This window comes from Macrosteles quadrilineatus, unplaced genomic scaffold, assembly GCF_028750875.1.
Source record: "Macrosteles quadrilineatus isolate MER2022 unplaced genomic scaffold, UCM_ALF_1.0 Scaffold_2__2_contigs__length_208266976, whole genome shotgun sequence".
In the NCBI taxonomy this organism is placed as follows: Eukaryota; Metazoa; Arthropoda; class Insecta; order Hemiptera; family Cicadellidae; genus Macrosteles; species Macrosteles quadrilineatus.
In genome coordinates this window covers 29,311,817-29,328,044 of record NW_026542595.1, presented here as the reverse complement: position 1 = coordinate 29,328,044, position 16,228 = coordinate 29,311,817, and the positions used below count along the sequence as shown (strand labels likewise).

The 16,228-nt window shown below is 32.7% G+C and overlaps 2 protein-coding genes across 3 annotated transcripts in view; one reads left to right on the top strand and one right to left on the bottom strand.

The window, feature by feature from the left end:
- LOC128987294 (uncharacterized) overlaps positions 1–10,034 on the top strand; it is a 31,468-nt gene extending 21,434 nt beyond the window's left edge. The window contains exons 2-3 of the mRNA XM_054408064.1: positions 4,591–5,314; positions 6,756–10,034. Coding sequence (XP_054264039.1) covers positions 4,591–5,314; positions 6,756–6,852 — 821 coding nt within the window. The 3' untranslated portion in view covers positions 6,853–10,034. The remainder of the gene's footprint in view (positions 1–4,590; positions 5,315–6,755) is intronic.
- Positions 10,035–10,251: 217 nt separating this feature from the next.
- LOC128985770 (STAM-binding protein-like) overlaps positions 10,252–16,228 on the bottom strand; it is a 53,290-nt gene continuing 47,313 nt past the window's right edge. For both annotated transcript variants that reach the window (XM_054405628.1, XM_054405627.1), the window contains exons 7-9: positions 11,640–11,752; positions 10,707–10,809; positions 10,252–10,460 (exon numbers count right to left, since the gene is read on the bottom strand). In XM_054405628.1, coding sequence (XP_054261603.1) covers positions 10,398–10,460; positions 10,707–10,809; positions 11,640–11,752 — 279 coding nt within the window. In that variant the 3' untranslated portion in view covers positions 10,252–10,397. The remainder of the gene's footprint in view (positions 10,461–10,706; positions 10,810–11,639; positions 11,753–16,228) is intronic.

The window sequence follows — 16,228 nt, the reverse complement described above, 5'->3', positions numbered from 1 at the left end:
CACATAAGATATTGTACATTGATGTCGTTACAAGGAAATGACAAAGTGAGTTTTGTTCCATTTGTTTTATAAAACCATCGATATTATAAAACTGATTAGTAATTGTTCATATAATAATGGAAATATGTATGGAAACTCAAGAGTTAGAAGGGGGCTTATATACTTATTTCTAAATATATAAGTCAATCTAATATTTTAAACCTATTGGCTCTTAAGATTAACTATGACATTGAGATTGAGATTCAAGTGTTTTTATGGATAACAACAAGGAAAAATTATTTCTTAGTTACGTATATTTCATTTAATTACATGTTCAAAATAGGGTTGACAATATTTATAATTTGACAAGAAGATCTAATGAAGTCTACATTGATGTCTGGCTGTGTGATCTGTATATTCTCTCTCTCTTATTCACATATTTGATTCAAATACCCCTGCCTCAGCAAACCTGCAAACTAAGCAAATGTCCATTTGCCTGATTTTGTTTTCAGATATCTATTTAAATAACATTAAATTTAACTAGGTTTGCTGTTACAGGGTAATAAAGTTTATTTCAGTGAAATATAAATAGCTTAGTACAAAATGAATAAATTTGCCATAATTGAGCAAAATATATCCATAATCAAGTAAGCTATAATAATTTGCTTATTCCCTACAATACTAAGAATAACATGGGAATTATAAATTTAAATTTACAATTTTTTGAATTTTCTCTGAAGCCAATACAGTATAACCACTGTTAACCGAATTCAGGTTAACCGAAAACCGGGATAACCGAAATGGTTCTATAAAATAATATAGGGCTGTAAAATGCTTTAATAACTTCGGTTGTCAGGTTTAAAGTATTTTCTATCCCATTGTAACATTTTTGTAGCTGAAACAAAACACTGAATTGTATAGACATTCTCTTAAATTTATTTTTCCTACACACTGTGGTGATACTTTGGCTATTTTTAGCATATGATAGGTTTACCAAAAAATTTGTTATCTGAAACGGCTCTCCCTACTTTATTTCGGTTTACCGGGGTTCTACTGTAATCGTACAAAAACCCTTCAAGATACTAAATTATTTGTTTTTTTAAACTCTTCAAAATGGTTTAAAAAAAATTTGGAAACTTTATGTTTTGAGGGTGAAAAATTATAAAAACCTTTCTTTACCTAATAAAACCCCGTTCCCATGGTCCGATCATGCTGGGTCACGAACTCGTTTGAATAAATGTAGGCTAGGTTTAAACGTTTGTATGAAATGTCATCAAAATCGGATGATTTGTGCTCGAGTAGTCGAGTTACCATGCTAACGGACATATATATGTATATAAATAAATGTACAGGGTGGAACGAAGTGTTTATGTTTTGAGGGTGAAAAATTATAAAAACCTTTCTTTACCTAATAAAACCCCGTTCCCATGGTCCGATCATGCTGGGTCACGAACTCGTTTGAATAAATGTAGGCTAGGTTTAAACGTTTGTATGAAATGTCATCAAAATCGGATGATTTGTGCTCGAGTAGTCGAGTTACCATGCTAACGGACATATATATGTATATAAATAAATGTACAGGGTGGAACGAAGTTAGTGTAAAAAAATGTATGCGTTAAACTACTAAGTATTGGTGACAAAATAGCACTAATTTAGGTTTAAATATTCCCTCACAGGTAGGGAATAACAGGCAAATTAAGATTAAAAAAAATGTATTTGCTTAGATAAAAAATAGCTATAAATGCACTAAATGTTGTTTTTATTTCAAATTTATTGTCATTTTCATAGTGGTACAGAGTCATTGAGATAATACATTTGTATAAGCCCTTATTCTGCAATGGAAGTTTGAATTTGTGATTTTTGAGAGAAATCTAATATAATTTTTATGTAGGCCTAAGTTTTTCTATGCTACACTGGCCTGTAGAGAGTGTCTCTAGTATCCAATAGTCAAAGATATTACCAAAACCTTGTCCAATTAATAACTTTTAAAATGGAATAGTTTTCTTTTTCATTAAGATTGCCGAACCTTTAAAATTATGTATAAGAACGTACTTTTTCTTTGATTTTGAAAAATATATACATTTCAACAGATGGTGATTTTGGATTTGGGGACATCAAAATAAAAAAGGTCCCGGGTCTAGGTCTTTACCATGAGACCTAAGGTAATAGCGTATTCCTTATATGGGAAATTTGCTAAAACATACATAAAATTTACAAATTCTCTTGAATATGGAAAAGATAAACCAAAATTAAAGGTAAAAGAAGATTTTAACATACAAAAACCACAAAAAACCTTGAAATTTACTTAACACCATGAACACCACAAATCAAACATACTATTTATATATAAATCCTGCAGTTATGTTAAAAACAATCATAAAATATAGTCAATTTCAAAGAAATGAAATTAATATTTACAAAAACCTTGACTACGACTAAGACATAATTAATTGTCAAAACTAGTTGTTTGAAATAAAAATGCTTTCAAAAAGGGTTATTAATGATATTTGAATTCTAACAGGTGGTGTTTTTGACCTCTAGGTGCATAAAACAAATTAGTCCTGGGTCTAGGTATTACCATGAGACCTACTGTAATAGTAATAGTTTATTCCGTTTATGGGAAATTGGCTAATAAATTTATTGAATAATTATGCACTAGAATGCAATAATTTATTTCCAAAATAAATGTTTGTGTTTGTGGTTTATTTTTATGTTGCACAGTATGGTGATCAAATGTTTGTCTAATTAGGAACTTAGGATGCCAGAGTAGCTAATTTTGCATCTGGCACTGATCTACTAACCAGGGGGCGCTTAAACATTATAACATTTTAGTGGACATAACTGTATAAGGTTCTTTTGTACTATACTTGCCTGCTATGAATCTTTTAGAAACATGTTTCCTTGTTTAAACTATGTTCCCAACACAGATAAATAAATTTATTCCATTCTTAAATCAGAATAGTTACCTACATAAAAGAACTGTTGACTTTCTTTGTTATTAACAACATCAAAGTATATTTGTATTTCAAATTCAATATAGTTTTAGAAACAGATTTTTCTGCCAATTTACCTTTGTTGGGTATTTTTTATCGTGATGACAATTTGGTTCAATTTGATTTCAGGGTTTAAGCGCTTTATTCTAGAAATCTTAACTACAGAAAGTGTCTTAACCCTTCTCGGACTATAGGCGCATTCATCTGCTAGCATTTTGGGCTCCGCGGACGGTGGGCTGATATCTGCTGATTATTACGACAATTATTATTATAGTTGATTGTCTATACAGGGTGTCCCTTAAGTAGACAGTCAAACTCCGGGAAATGGTTCTATGGGTCAAAACAAAGAGAAAATGTAGAATAACAATTTTTCAAAAATCGCTTCGTTAACCAGATATCCGCCATTTTGTACATACACATTTTTATTTTAGGTTTTTTCAACCGATCTTTATAAAACTTGGTATGTAGGTTAAAGTAGAAGAGCCCCATGTTAGAAAAAAGAACCATCTTGATTCAACTTAAAATTTCAAAATGGTGGCCATTTTAATTTTTTAAACTTAAATTACTCAAAAACGGCTAATTTTATGAGAAAATGCCAAGAATACTTTCATTTAGCATTTTTAATTCCCTATCAAACAATACCAAGTTCAAATAGATCGAATTACGATTTTTAGTTGTAAAGTGGGGCTGAAAGTATTCTCGGCATTTTTTCATAAAATTAGCTGTTTTTGAGTAGGCTAATTTAAGTTTAACAAATTAAAATGGCCGCCATTTTGAAATTTTAAGTTGAATCAAGATGATTCGTTTTTCTAACATGGGGCTCTTCTACCTTAACCTACATACCAAGTTTTATAAAGATCGGTTGAAAAAATCCTAAAATAAAAATGTGTATGTACAAAATACAAAATGGCGGATATCTGGTTAACAAAGCGATTTTGGAAAAACTTTTATTCTTCATTTTCTCTTTATTTTGACCCATAGAACCATTTCCCGGAGTTTGGCTGTTTACTTACGGGACACTCTCTCTATAACATAATTATTTTTGTAAAAACGCCCTCTTATTCAATGATGTCTTTAACTGATGTACTACCGGTAGTAGGAATGTTTGTCTAGAAAAATAAGAAATAAAAAAAATCTATATCAATCTTTAAAAAGTAAGAAATAAAATATAATTTGTATAAGCAAATTATTTTGGACAAAAGTGTTGCATGAGTCAACTATTTTTAAACATTCTATAAATTATTCATATAAAAAGATTTTTCAAAGTTTCTATTTAAATCAAATAATTTTACTGTCTGTATATATTCAAAAGGCCATCTGGGAAGGGTTAACTTAATACAGCATAACCCTAATTGTGTAATAAAAAACAATCTCCTACCAACAAAAGAGACAAATTTGATATTACTGAAGTACAAGAATACATTTTCTAACTTATAATAAATGAAAGGTACAAACAAAACCATTTCTTCTGTAAGTTTTGTTACGTTTGCAGACTTGTGATATAGGTAATACTAATATTTTTTTATAAAATAGCTTCATGAAGAAATCTTATTGAAAAATTTCATAAAGCTTACAGACAAATCATAAAATGTAACTTAAGTTTTTTTTATTTTTTCAGAAATCCAACCAACACCAGACGCAACAGCCAAACAGGATTCTCCGCCAAAAACAGATTCTATACCGATCCTAGTTGGTACTCAACCTAAAATAGAATTCCCAAGTAAAGAAACCGATGTTTCAACTCCAATATTGTATGGAGATAATCCAAAAAAGAGTAATCTACCTCCGAGAATATTTCCTAAAAAGCAGGAAAAGGAATTAGCAAACCCAGCTATTGTTAGTGATGTTAATGTAAATTCTGAAACCAAACACCATGAGGAAAGTAATTTGAATGTCACTGATGTGAAGATTTTACAAAAGAGTATGTTAGAGAATATTACTAATCGACAAACAACTGAGGAACCTAAAAGTGAAAAAGCACATTCCGAACAGGAGGATATGCTGCAAAGCAAATACAAAGGTGGACAGGACGTAGATGAACTGCACCCTGTGAAGAATGTGAATGAGAACAATGCAGACCCCAAAAGCCAAGTCTCTGTTAGCCCTACTATGGACAAGAATGGACCAAAATCAATGAACGAGACTAAAGTAAAACCAAGAGAGTCTATGCTGGAGAGCACATCTAAGATGATGGCAGTGTCATCATCAGTTTTGGCTAATAACCAGCCTGAGCACAACGGGATCATTGAGCCAGGGAAGACCATCATGACACTCCTCCTCACCACAGTAGCCATTGCGTGCCTTGGAGCAGTAGGCCTACTTCTCTGGAAGAGAATTGCAATGTGAGTTTAAATTTATCACAACTTATCAAGCTAAATTGACAAGGTATAATGAAGATGAAGTGTGGTCCTAGGATTCCTGGATAATCAAGAATTACTTGGTATTTTTTTGTAAAATGGTTTTTAAATATAAAAATACCCCCGCCGGCGCAAACCTGCAGACTCCATTCTCATTGGATTATCACTTTACTTTATCTTTGGATTATTACTTTGTTAAACGTGTCAGATTTATCCCCTATTTAAATAAAATTATGTTAACAAGTACTTAAAAGTTTGCTGATACAGGGGAGGTATTAAAGTGGGGTTATTAGTAAAATTTTAATATCTTAAATAAATTTGCCAAAATATACCCTTTAACAAGGCAAACAGTTTGCTTCTTCTCCATATACAAATAACATGGAAATTATGGTTTTTTTAAATATTCTCTGTAGCCATAGCCATTAATCGTACAAAAACACTACTAAATTATTTGTTTCTTTTGAGCTATACAAAATGGTTTTGAGAGAATTGGGTAATTTTATGTTTTGGTAGTCAAAAATAAGAAACAAAATGTTTTACAGTCCAATCACGCTTTGTAATTTATTTAATCTGATTCGGATAATTTTTACTCAAGTTATCGTGCTATCGAACACACACACACACGTTCTGCAGTGACCATAGACAGTATAACCATAGACAAAAAGAATTAAATATAGACTGTCAGCCGTGCTGCGGTTACCATAGGTTCTGCCGCACACCGCTGGGAGCGCCATGTAGTTACGTGTAGCGCGTACGCCGTAACTACATGGCGATCCTAGCGGTGGGTGCTGGAACATATATTAACCGTAGCACTGCTGACGCTCTCTATCTATTCTATGATATAACTAATTTATATACAAGAGTTTTACAGCTAAAACTAGTCAGATTATAATCGGTTGATTAAGATAAGTTGTGTTAACAAACACAAATTTACATGACGAAACGCCGAAACCAAATAATATTACTAACTCAATACAACACTTTCCTCCATACTAAGCCGCAGGCATGTTGAGGATTTTCATTTGGTTCTTTAATTATTAAAGAAAATGTTAAATACCCTACAACATCCCATGCATGAAAAATGCTTATCTCAAGTCCATGCTACCAATAACCTGTTTTATTATGATTCTTTTGTTTTTATATTAAGTGTTGAATATTTATAAAATGGTTTGAATAGATGAACCCTCCTAAACAAACTCTTCCAACTTCATCACTAGATTTTTTTAAATATTTGTTTAATGTTTACCAATGAATATTCTTGTTTTGATAAAATCAACTTGTTGATATTTTCAACAGTATTTCATACTGACTTATCAGTGGTGTGATGTGAATATTTACTTTCCTATTTTTTTTCTGAAACACGTCTATGTAGCAACCTTGAGATGAAACCTGTTTAATATTTTTTTAAACCCTGGCAATGTTGCAGGAGGAGGTTTGGCAGAGATGTTTTGATCAATGAAGACGACTTTGACGAAGTAGCTGACATGCATACGTTTGAAAGAGCACAGATACAGATCACATAGCACCGCCTCTCACCAACCTAGGTGTGGAACTTACCTAACTTGTGATATTTAATGTAAACGACTTGTAAATATTAGGCAACTTAATAACTTATAGGAATAAATATTTTTACTTACCACTGATAAAAAAATAAAAGTCTGTTTGTATCTATTTCCTACCCTATAACAGAGAAAGAACACTATATTACAAGATGAGTTGTAGTTGTAAGTATTCAACTGAAACTAATTTTTTTAAGAGACCAACATTTTGCAGAAGTTGTGAATTAATGAGTAATGAACTGATGGTTCTGTGATAAGCTATAGAATATTCTTTAAATAAATAGTATTTGTGTTATCACTCTTGACTGTTTTGTATTATACTTGAGATTTAAGTAAACTAAAACTAAATTTGTACAAAAATGACTTATTTTTTGTTCAGTGCCTAAATTTATCATGCAATCAATTTGTGCTCAAATGATGAAATGGTATATCCTCACATATAGTAATATTACCACTGTGAGATGTCTAGAAATTAAGGTACCTGGATTTATTCAGCCAGATGGTAACAACTAAGAAGATTACAAACCAAGAATACTGAATCCATAGGAACATGCCAAGAAGTTAATATGTCTATTAGTTATTCTAAAATGAGTGATGAATGCTGTAAAAGTTTTGGCTGGTGGGTTAAAATTTAGGAAGGGTCCACCTAACTAAAAACAGGTTACACTATGAAGACATGCTTAAAACCCTCCTATGTCTTGGCATAATTTGCATAACTGGACTGTAGCAAAATGGCCAGAATACTGTTCATAGGTACTAAAACAGTTAAGATATTATCTCGTTAAATATTCAAAAGATAATTTGTCTGCTAATTTTCATAATGAAAATAGTTCTGATAAAAAAACATAGTTTTAAAAATTTGCATAGGCCCTATGTCATATGTTGAATTATATTTTTAACTACAAGTTACACAATTCCAAAATTTACAGATTTTTTTTAAAGATCAATTTTTTGACGACCATGTCACTGGCCCGGCCATGATCGAATCAAATCAAGACCTATGCAATTATTTTGTACCTCCAATTAACAAATGTGTACCCCCTCTATAACCCAAGTAATATATGTTTTAAAGTTTTTGGCTAAAATGTAGCATGTCACTTGAGCGGCCATGATTGAATTCGATCAAAAAATCTATGCCACTATTTAGAACCTATTTCATACTTTGTATTTGTATAAATATTGTCATGGCCGAGCCAGTTTTATGGACCACTTTTGGCCCTCATCAATTTTCAATCCCTGCTTCTTCCCGGTCATTACCATGTGAGCGGTCAACAGCAAACTAAGTATTTTTGAAGCTATTACTGAAGAGGACTTTGAGAGTGTACTAAGATCATTTGACAATAAATACTCTGCTGGATATGACGACATACCTTTGCCTATAATAAAACTTGCCTCTGTTTATCTAAAGAAACCATTAAACACCAAAATAAAAATAACATTAAATTTTAATGTCTCTTAAATAATCATTAAAAATAAACACATGTAATTAACTCGTCTTTCATTTCTGGCATTTTTCCTATCAACAAACTAAAAGTCTCAAAAAACACCCCACTTTTTAAATCTGGTGATGCACAAATTGCTTCTAACTACAGGCCGCTATCTTTACTGTCATCCTTTTTCAAATTGTATGAGAGAGTGGTTGCACAGCAATTGACAAAATACTTGGAGTCTCACGAGATTATTTCCAATGAGCAACATGGCTTTAGACAAAACAAATCTGTCATAAGTGCAAGTACAGATTTCATAGAATCATCCATTGATTCTATAGATAAAGGCGAGCAAACCGTAGGAATTTTCATCGACCTCAGCAAGGCATTTGATAGTGTTTGTCATACCAAATTATAAGTATTCTTTCAAATTTTGGAATAAAAAATAAAGCTTATGATTGGATCAAATCTTATTTATGTACTGTAATCGAACTTCTTACTTTTGTTGAACTGAAATACGTAAACAAGTTTAATCAACTTATATCTTGCCGTTCCAGTAACAGTCTGTTGACATATGGTGTACCACAAGGATCTATATTGGGACCTTTATTCTTTTTCTGCTACATCAATAGCTTAGCTAATTTCAGTGATCAAAGTAAAATCACTTTATATGCAGATGATGTAAATATAAAACTATCCGGATACCATCATGCAAATGATATAGAAATATCTTTTTTTATAAAACTTAATGCAATCCAACAACATTAAGCTGATCTAAACCTTTTAATAAATAAACAGAAAACGAAATATATTAATTTTTCCGCTTCAAATAGGAAAAGTGGGCCTGTGGTAAAGAATGTTTGTCTTAATGATTCCTTTATAGATGAAATTAAGGAAACAAAATTCCTTGGTTTAACTGTTGATAGACTTCTTAGCTGGAACACTCATGTATCTCTAGTTTGTAAAAAATGTCAACAGGTCTTTTCACCCTTAGAAAATTATCACCATTTTGTGATATTAAAACCCTTAGAGCAGTTTATTTTGCTTTTGTGCACTCTCATGTCTATTTTGGTTTGTCGGTTTGTGGTAACACATCTTATTAAAATTTAAACATGATACTTGTATTAAAAAAAGCAATAAGAATAATAATGAAACTTAAGTGGTTTGAGTCAGCCAGAGAACATTTTTCAAATTTAGGAATAATGACAGTTTACAACCAATTAATCTATGATCTGATTCTGTGGATTTAAAAAAAATCAAAATAGTCTTTGTATGCTAGGTTCTAACCACAGATACGAAACTAGGAATAAGAATAATTTTTGTTTTAATAGACATAAGCTAACGTTTTATGAGAAGAAGGCAACATATTCAGGCATCAAATTTTATAATTCATTACCAGAAAACATAAAATGTATAACTGATTTCGGGTCCTTCAAAAATAAATTGAAGTAATTTATTAATTGTTAAACCTTTGTACAGTTTTAATGAATTTTTTTGAGCATATGTTCTCTGTAACGGTTAATTTGATTTCTTACAGTGATTACAATTTTTAATTTATTATTGTATTATATATACTTGTACTTACTAGTTTATAATAGTACTTGTTGACGCCATTCTGTACTCTATGTGTACATAATGAATAAAGAAAATTTTGATTTGATTTGATTTGATTAAACTTAAGCTTGTGTCGAAAAGAGCTACTTTAGGCACTATAGATGCAATATACTACTGTTTGTTTCTTAAGATTCATTCTACTGATATCATCAAAAATCAAACAATTTGATAGCTGAAAAAATGTTACCTGATAAAAATTTAACACATTATTGTTGTGAGATCTCACCATCTTAGATAATATCTGAAAGTTTGTAGTAAAAAAAAACAGTATATAAAACTATTCAAAGAATAACTGACTGGTTAAGGAATAAAAAGTAGGAGACTCTTTATAAAGCATTTATATAATGATATTAATTTTACAAAATAAATAATACGAATATTTATACAAATATAGCAACATAATCGCTCAGTCAGTGTGTTAAAAGCAATCTTTGGTGCGAGGAATGTGCAGTCAGCTGTTCAGTTCTACTATCTCCTGAGATCAACAACTTCCAAAGCGGCAGAGCTGTCCATCCTGTAGTGTTCCGCTACCTACAATAAATAAATGTCAGTCATGACCTGCCTTAGTTGGGCTAATTGATGTATGTAAGAAGCTCATATGCAAAAATTAAGATATACTAGAACCTAGACTAAGCTGGCAACAGTAGAACCTCTCATTTCCGTTTGGTGATGGGCCACGCTTTGGTTTTCACTAATACCAAAAATATTTGCACCTTTTTGAAAGTAACACTAATCTACATATATTGTGATTAGAAATAATAATAATGGCAAACTTACCATAAAGAGCGGTGGTTCATTAGGGTGGGGGTGGAATCCAGGTTGCCGACAGTTCTTAATGAACTCCAGACCATGATAAGGCGTTAAACAGAACACTTTCACTCTGCAATAAACGATATAGCTTATATATGTATTCAAGAATAGAGTTAAATTTACAAGAACAAATATATCCAGTAGGATCAGAACTAGAATGAGTGGCTAGTAAGATGTGTAATTCCCTGAAGATACAACAGACGTGTTATTCCTAAGATGCACATTTCATGTTACAATGTCTACTGTCTGGTACAATTTTTCAATATGACGATACATCCTTTAACCTCTGATAGCTCAATGAAGCCAGAGTTCAATTGATCACTGATCCCTTACAATTTGTTCCACTTTGACAATTGTATAATAAATAGCCAGTTTGTTAGTGTTAACATAAACTCGGATTTCACAATTGTCTAACTGTAGTCAAACTTAAAAGTAATCAGTGCATTACAGAAATGAAACGATTAAGAAAAAGGAAATAGATTCTAGTAAAAAAAAAAACAAACATAAGCAGTAGAATCCCCTGTCCATTTCCTATATGTTTGTGATGCAGACGACAAGGATATAAAATGGGTTGGTTAATCATAGTAAATATTTCACTACAGAGTTTTACAAGGTTTATGTTTATAGAAAAGTAAAACAGGATAAAAAGACTTAAATCTGGCTTAGGTAATTTGTTTTATAGTAAGAATCACCTATGGTATTAGTTTTGGGAAATTAACTCAGAAATAGAGATTGGATGATCAGAAATAGGGATTTTGCATTACATTTTTACATAATTGTCAAGAGTCCTGAGAAAACCCTGAAGAAATGGATCATGTGTCAGTAGTACCTCAATGTGATTTACAAAATCGACCAAAAGGATAAACTGCATCAAACTAGTGCTCGGTTAGTAATACTCACTCTTGATATCTAGGAGCACACACAATCGCTATGGCCTCTGGCATCATCAGCTGGTAACTGAAGTGTGTGTGAAGATCTACACTGGACAGAAAGGCTGACTGGGTGGGGTGTGTCTGGAAAACAATTATTGCTCTCAAATAAATAATACTAGAGTACCTGTTGCTCGAATTCGGGCAATTGCAAAGTATTACAGGCATTCAAAACAAATAGCAGTCATAATTTCCAATGACTTAAAAGAGTAAACTCAAAGATAATGTAATCAATCACTCCACTCCAGTTATCGAAACTGGAAACGAATTCACTCTGAAAACGAACGCTCTTGTGTGTACAATAAAAAAAAGTGTTTACTATGAACAGCTGTAATTAACACAAACTATTCGTCTAAGTAAACAAAATCGTTTCTTCATAAGAAATACATTGGGATTTTGATGGCTTGTGGGGCAAAGCCCGGGGACTTTAATTACAGGAATTGGAGAAAGGGGGCGTCTACACTAAAACTACTTAGGCTAATTTTGAAACATCGTTTGTAAAAATCCATCCATTATTAACGGAGGAGTAGTGTTTCATAGAAATCACCTTCACGTATTTTTAATAAGGATTACAGGCATTATTTTAAAACGAATAACAGTCATAATTTTCGATGACTTTAAAAAGAGTTGACTCAAAGATTATGGAAATACTCACTGTACATAACAGTTCGACATCAACATTTCTTGTAAATATCTTAAAATTTTTCAAAAGCATATCTTGTTTTTTAGTGTTTTCTACAAATGCTTACCACTCACAGCCGCAGTAGGTTGTCCATAATATCAATTATAAATTTAAAAAAATCATTATTTCTATTACTTCTACTTGGTGGAGTTATAGGACTTTCCTATGTTTCCCTAGTTTGCACATGGGCTCAATGGTTGCTCAAGAAATGCAGCACAGTGTTAATACAATTTTCTATTTAGTATATCAAATTGTCCAGTCTTTCTCGCTGTTTTTCATTGTGATATAACACCAACCCAAATTCAAATCCTACTAATATTATAAATGTATGGTCGCCATTTCATTGAAAAAGTATTAAAAGAGAAAGTTTGGATGTATGGATGTATGTATGTAAGTATGTAAGTAAACGTGAAAAATACTGGTTGGATCGGGCTGAAATTTGGTGTGATGATAGCTCACATTCCAGATTATATATTCTTATCTCAAAAATCCCTTCGGGCTCCGCCCCAGTGGCTCTGGAGTTTCCCATGTAAACCTTATGAGTAATTATATTTGAATTTTGTCGGCTGTTTCAAAAAATAAGTTGGTTCTATGATATTAAATAGCATTAAAAAGTTATAAGGTTTACCAACAGGGTGCAGTACTGTTATTTTTTTTTTTTTGCATTTATGACAACATCTAATTTTAACCAACTCGCAACAAAAAGCTGTGAAAAATAATAGAATTGCAATAATAAAATAACTATTGACTCTTTGTGGTTTGGTTCATTGAAATAAAATACTGTTCTGAGATGAGGATTTTATTAAGTAAATATTGATTGGTCTCCATGGTTGTAATGAGAACAATCACAACACAGTGTTTAAATATGCTTTGCCATTTCAATGTAAACCAGAAGAACTTATTTCAAAATTTCAGACAGCTGATCCAAAGAAATTAGATATAATATTTTCCACCACACTATGATGTTTTAAGCTGTTTCACATACGTTTATTGGTGGCTGAAAGTTACATTTTGCTGGCCATACCAGCTGTCCTCGTTATTTGGAGACCGAGCAGGTTTTTACATCCCTAGGGCCGCAAAATCAGCTGTCCGCTTACTTTCTTAAAACATGAATATCTACACAGGGAAGTTGCTTGAGAAACTGTGACTTACGATTTCGGTTCTGGAGAAGACGTGTGTGACTTGATGTTAAACACGTTCGCTACCACAATTATATGGAATTTACGTTCGCATAGACCAGCGACGCAATTGTGCGTCGACTCGTTTCTCACAATAGACCACTGACACATATTTGCGTCAGCTGGTCACATTGAAATAGACTAACGACGCACAGTTGCGTCGGTGTTCAATGTTATTAATCAGCGTATTTCTTAGCAACGGTCTATTTTAAACACCTGATTTTATCGTATCGGTCTAGAGGGATATCTGCCGCAAATGTGCATCGCTTGGTCTGTGGATATGACGATTGGTTACGTCACACAACAGTTGGCAACATTGTTGTTTACATTGTGTATTCCGCGACATCATAGAAACAGATGTAAACGTTATAACCTTAGCAGTTTTGGCTAGTGTTTAGTGGAGTTTCTTTATTTGTTTGTGTAAAAGCTTGAAACAACCAAATTTACAACGAAGCTTACGTGCGTCGCCTGGTCTATTGAAACGAAAATGTAATCTTTTTAACTGGATTTCGTTAAATAGACTGTATATGCGGCGTTTTAAAATTTGCTCAAAACGATAAATAAAAACAATATTTATTGCTTACTAATTCACTAAAGGTTAATATGAAGTCAATTAGTCCATTTAAATTATATTTCTCTTTTGGTCTGTCGGCAATGTTATTCCTATATCACTTGGTCTGTAAGCAATGTCATGATCATTCATTTGGTCTGTAGGAGTGACCGGACCGACGCAAATGTGCGTCGCTCGGTAGTGAACGTGTTAATGGCAATGTTGTTTTGGGTCATTTACAGCGTTATACTATTTTATCATAAACCCCAGGGTGTGAATAGTACAAAAATAAAAGAAAAGGTAAAAAGTCATTAACCATAAAAAGACAACCAGAACAAAAAAAAGTGGAAAACCATCAAACTAAAAAAGTAAATAGCAGTGATGGTGTTAAATGTGCTATGGAAGTCCCTACAAAAAACACAGACTATTTTGAATTGGGGTCGTTAAATTTGATTTGTCACTACTGCAAATCTATGAATTTAGAGTCAGAACATACTAACAGATACACAAATATATTCTCGTTATGTTGTCATAAGGGGAAGGTAAAATTAGCTCATAATTAACATTCTGAGTTCAAAGAAAATCTTATCAACGGGGCTACCTCGACTATCAATTAAGTGTTAAGTATCAAACATTGAAAAGAAACAAAAACACTTTCAAAAAACTATTTGGATAATGTAAGGCAATACAACTCTTCATTTGCAATGGAGAGTTTATAAGTCTCACTTAGATGAATCAACATCATTCTGGTAGTCAATATAATTCTAAGATTCGGGACTCTTTTTACCATCAGATTGGACCGTTAATGCCTGTAACATTGAACCAAAGTAGGGATGGACGGGAAAAAACAACAAAAATGGACCAAAAAAGACAAAGAAAAAAAAAATTTTGCCGTTTGTGGCACTGATCTATAAAAACTGGTAACAATTTACAGGTACCTATTAGAATTGAATGAAACTTGTGACTCGTGGTCGAAATGACTCGTGTTCACGGTGCGATCGTCAAAATGACCGCGGTCACGAGGTGATCGTCGGTATGACTCCACGGTTACGGGGAGATCATCGGTATGAATCCGTGGTCACGCCGCGAACGTCGGTATGACTCCACGGCCACGGGGAGATTGTTGGTATGACTCCGCAGTCACGGCGCGAACGTCGATATGACTCAACGGTCACGGAGCGATCGTCGGTATTACTCGCGGTCTCGTCGGTATGACTCCGCGGTCACGGGGCGATTGTCAAAATGACTTCGCCTCCTGCGTTCGCGGAACTATCGTGAACATCTCTCGCGATAGTGGTGTCATCGTCACTCGCGAAGCGGCAAAATTGCTGACGATCGGACCAAATCCCGTCCCGAAAAATTCCCAAGTCAAATATAATCCCATCCCGAAAATCAAGAATATTTTTTTCCTGAAAATTTTCCGAAATTTCGGGACCTGTCCATCCCTAAACCAAAGTGTGCCTAACTTTATATAGCATATATGACAAAAACCCAGTTCTTGCTCACAGAATGACTCAAAGATATGTGACCAACTGATGCGTGATTTAAGTGACTATTTTCACACATCGAATGTAAAGAAAAAAAAAACAACGAATGTATATACATGAATGAACAAATTATCTCCATAGAATAAGTAAATTATTAGGTTTTAGCATTGCACAGTTTGCACACTATTTATCTTTCAAATGACTCAAACTCAAATTAATATTCAACATTTATTTGGTAACACTAATATATCAATTTGATTACCTTAACATAAATCGTTTATACAGGCCAGCCATCAGTTCTATTTTATATTAAAAAATTACGCAGCCCCTAAATTAAATACAAAAATAAACAGCATTTGATAATTTTATTATGTCTTTTATCACTGAAAATATTCCCGTGGCGGAGCACAGGCGGTTAACTAGTGGATTTCTTTATTGCATCAATATAAGTGTCAGTAAGTTTTTCTTATAAGGGATAGTGTTCAAACCTTTGAATAATGTTTCAATTGTTTATGGTACTTATTAGTTTAGTATTACCGTTATATATTTTTAAAACACAGCAATTGATGTTGGAGAAGAAAAGAATTTATTAATAAAATAAACACATCCGCCTTAAAAAATAAGGTTTCCAATGCAATGACACAGGAAAAATATAGGCCTACA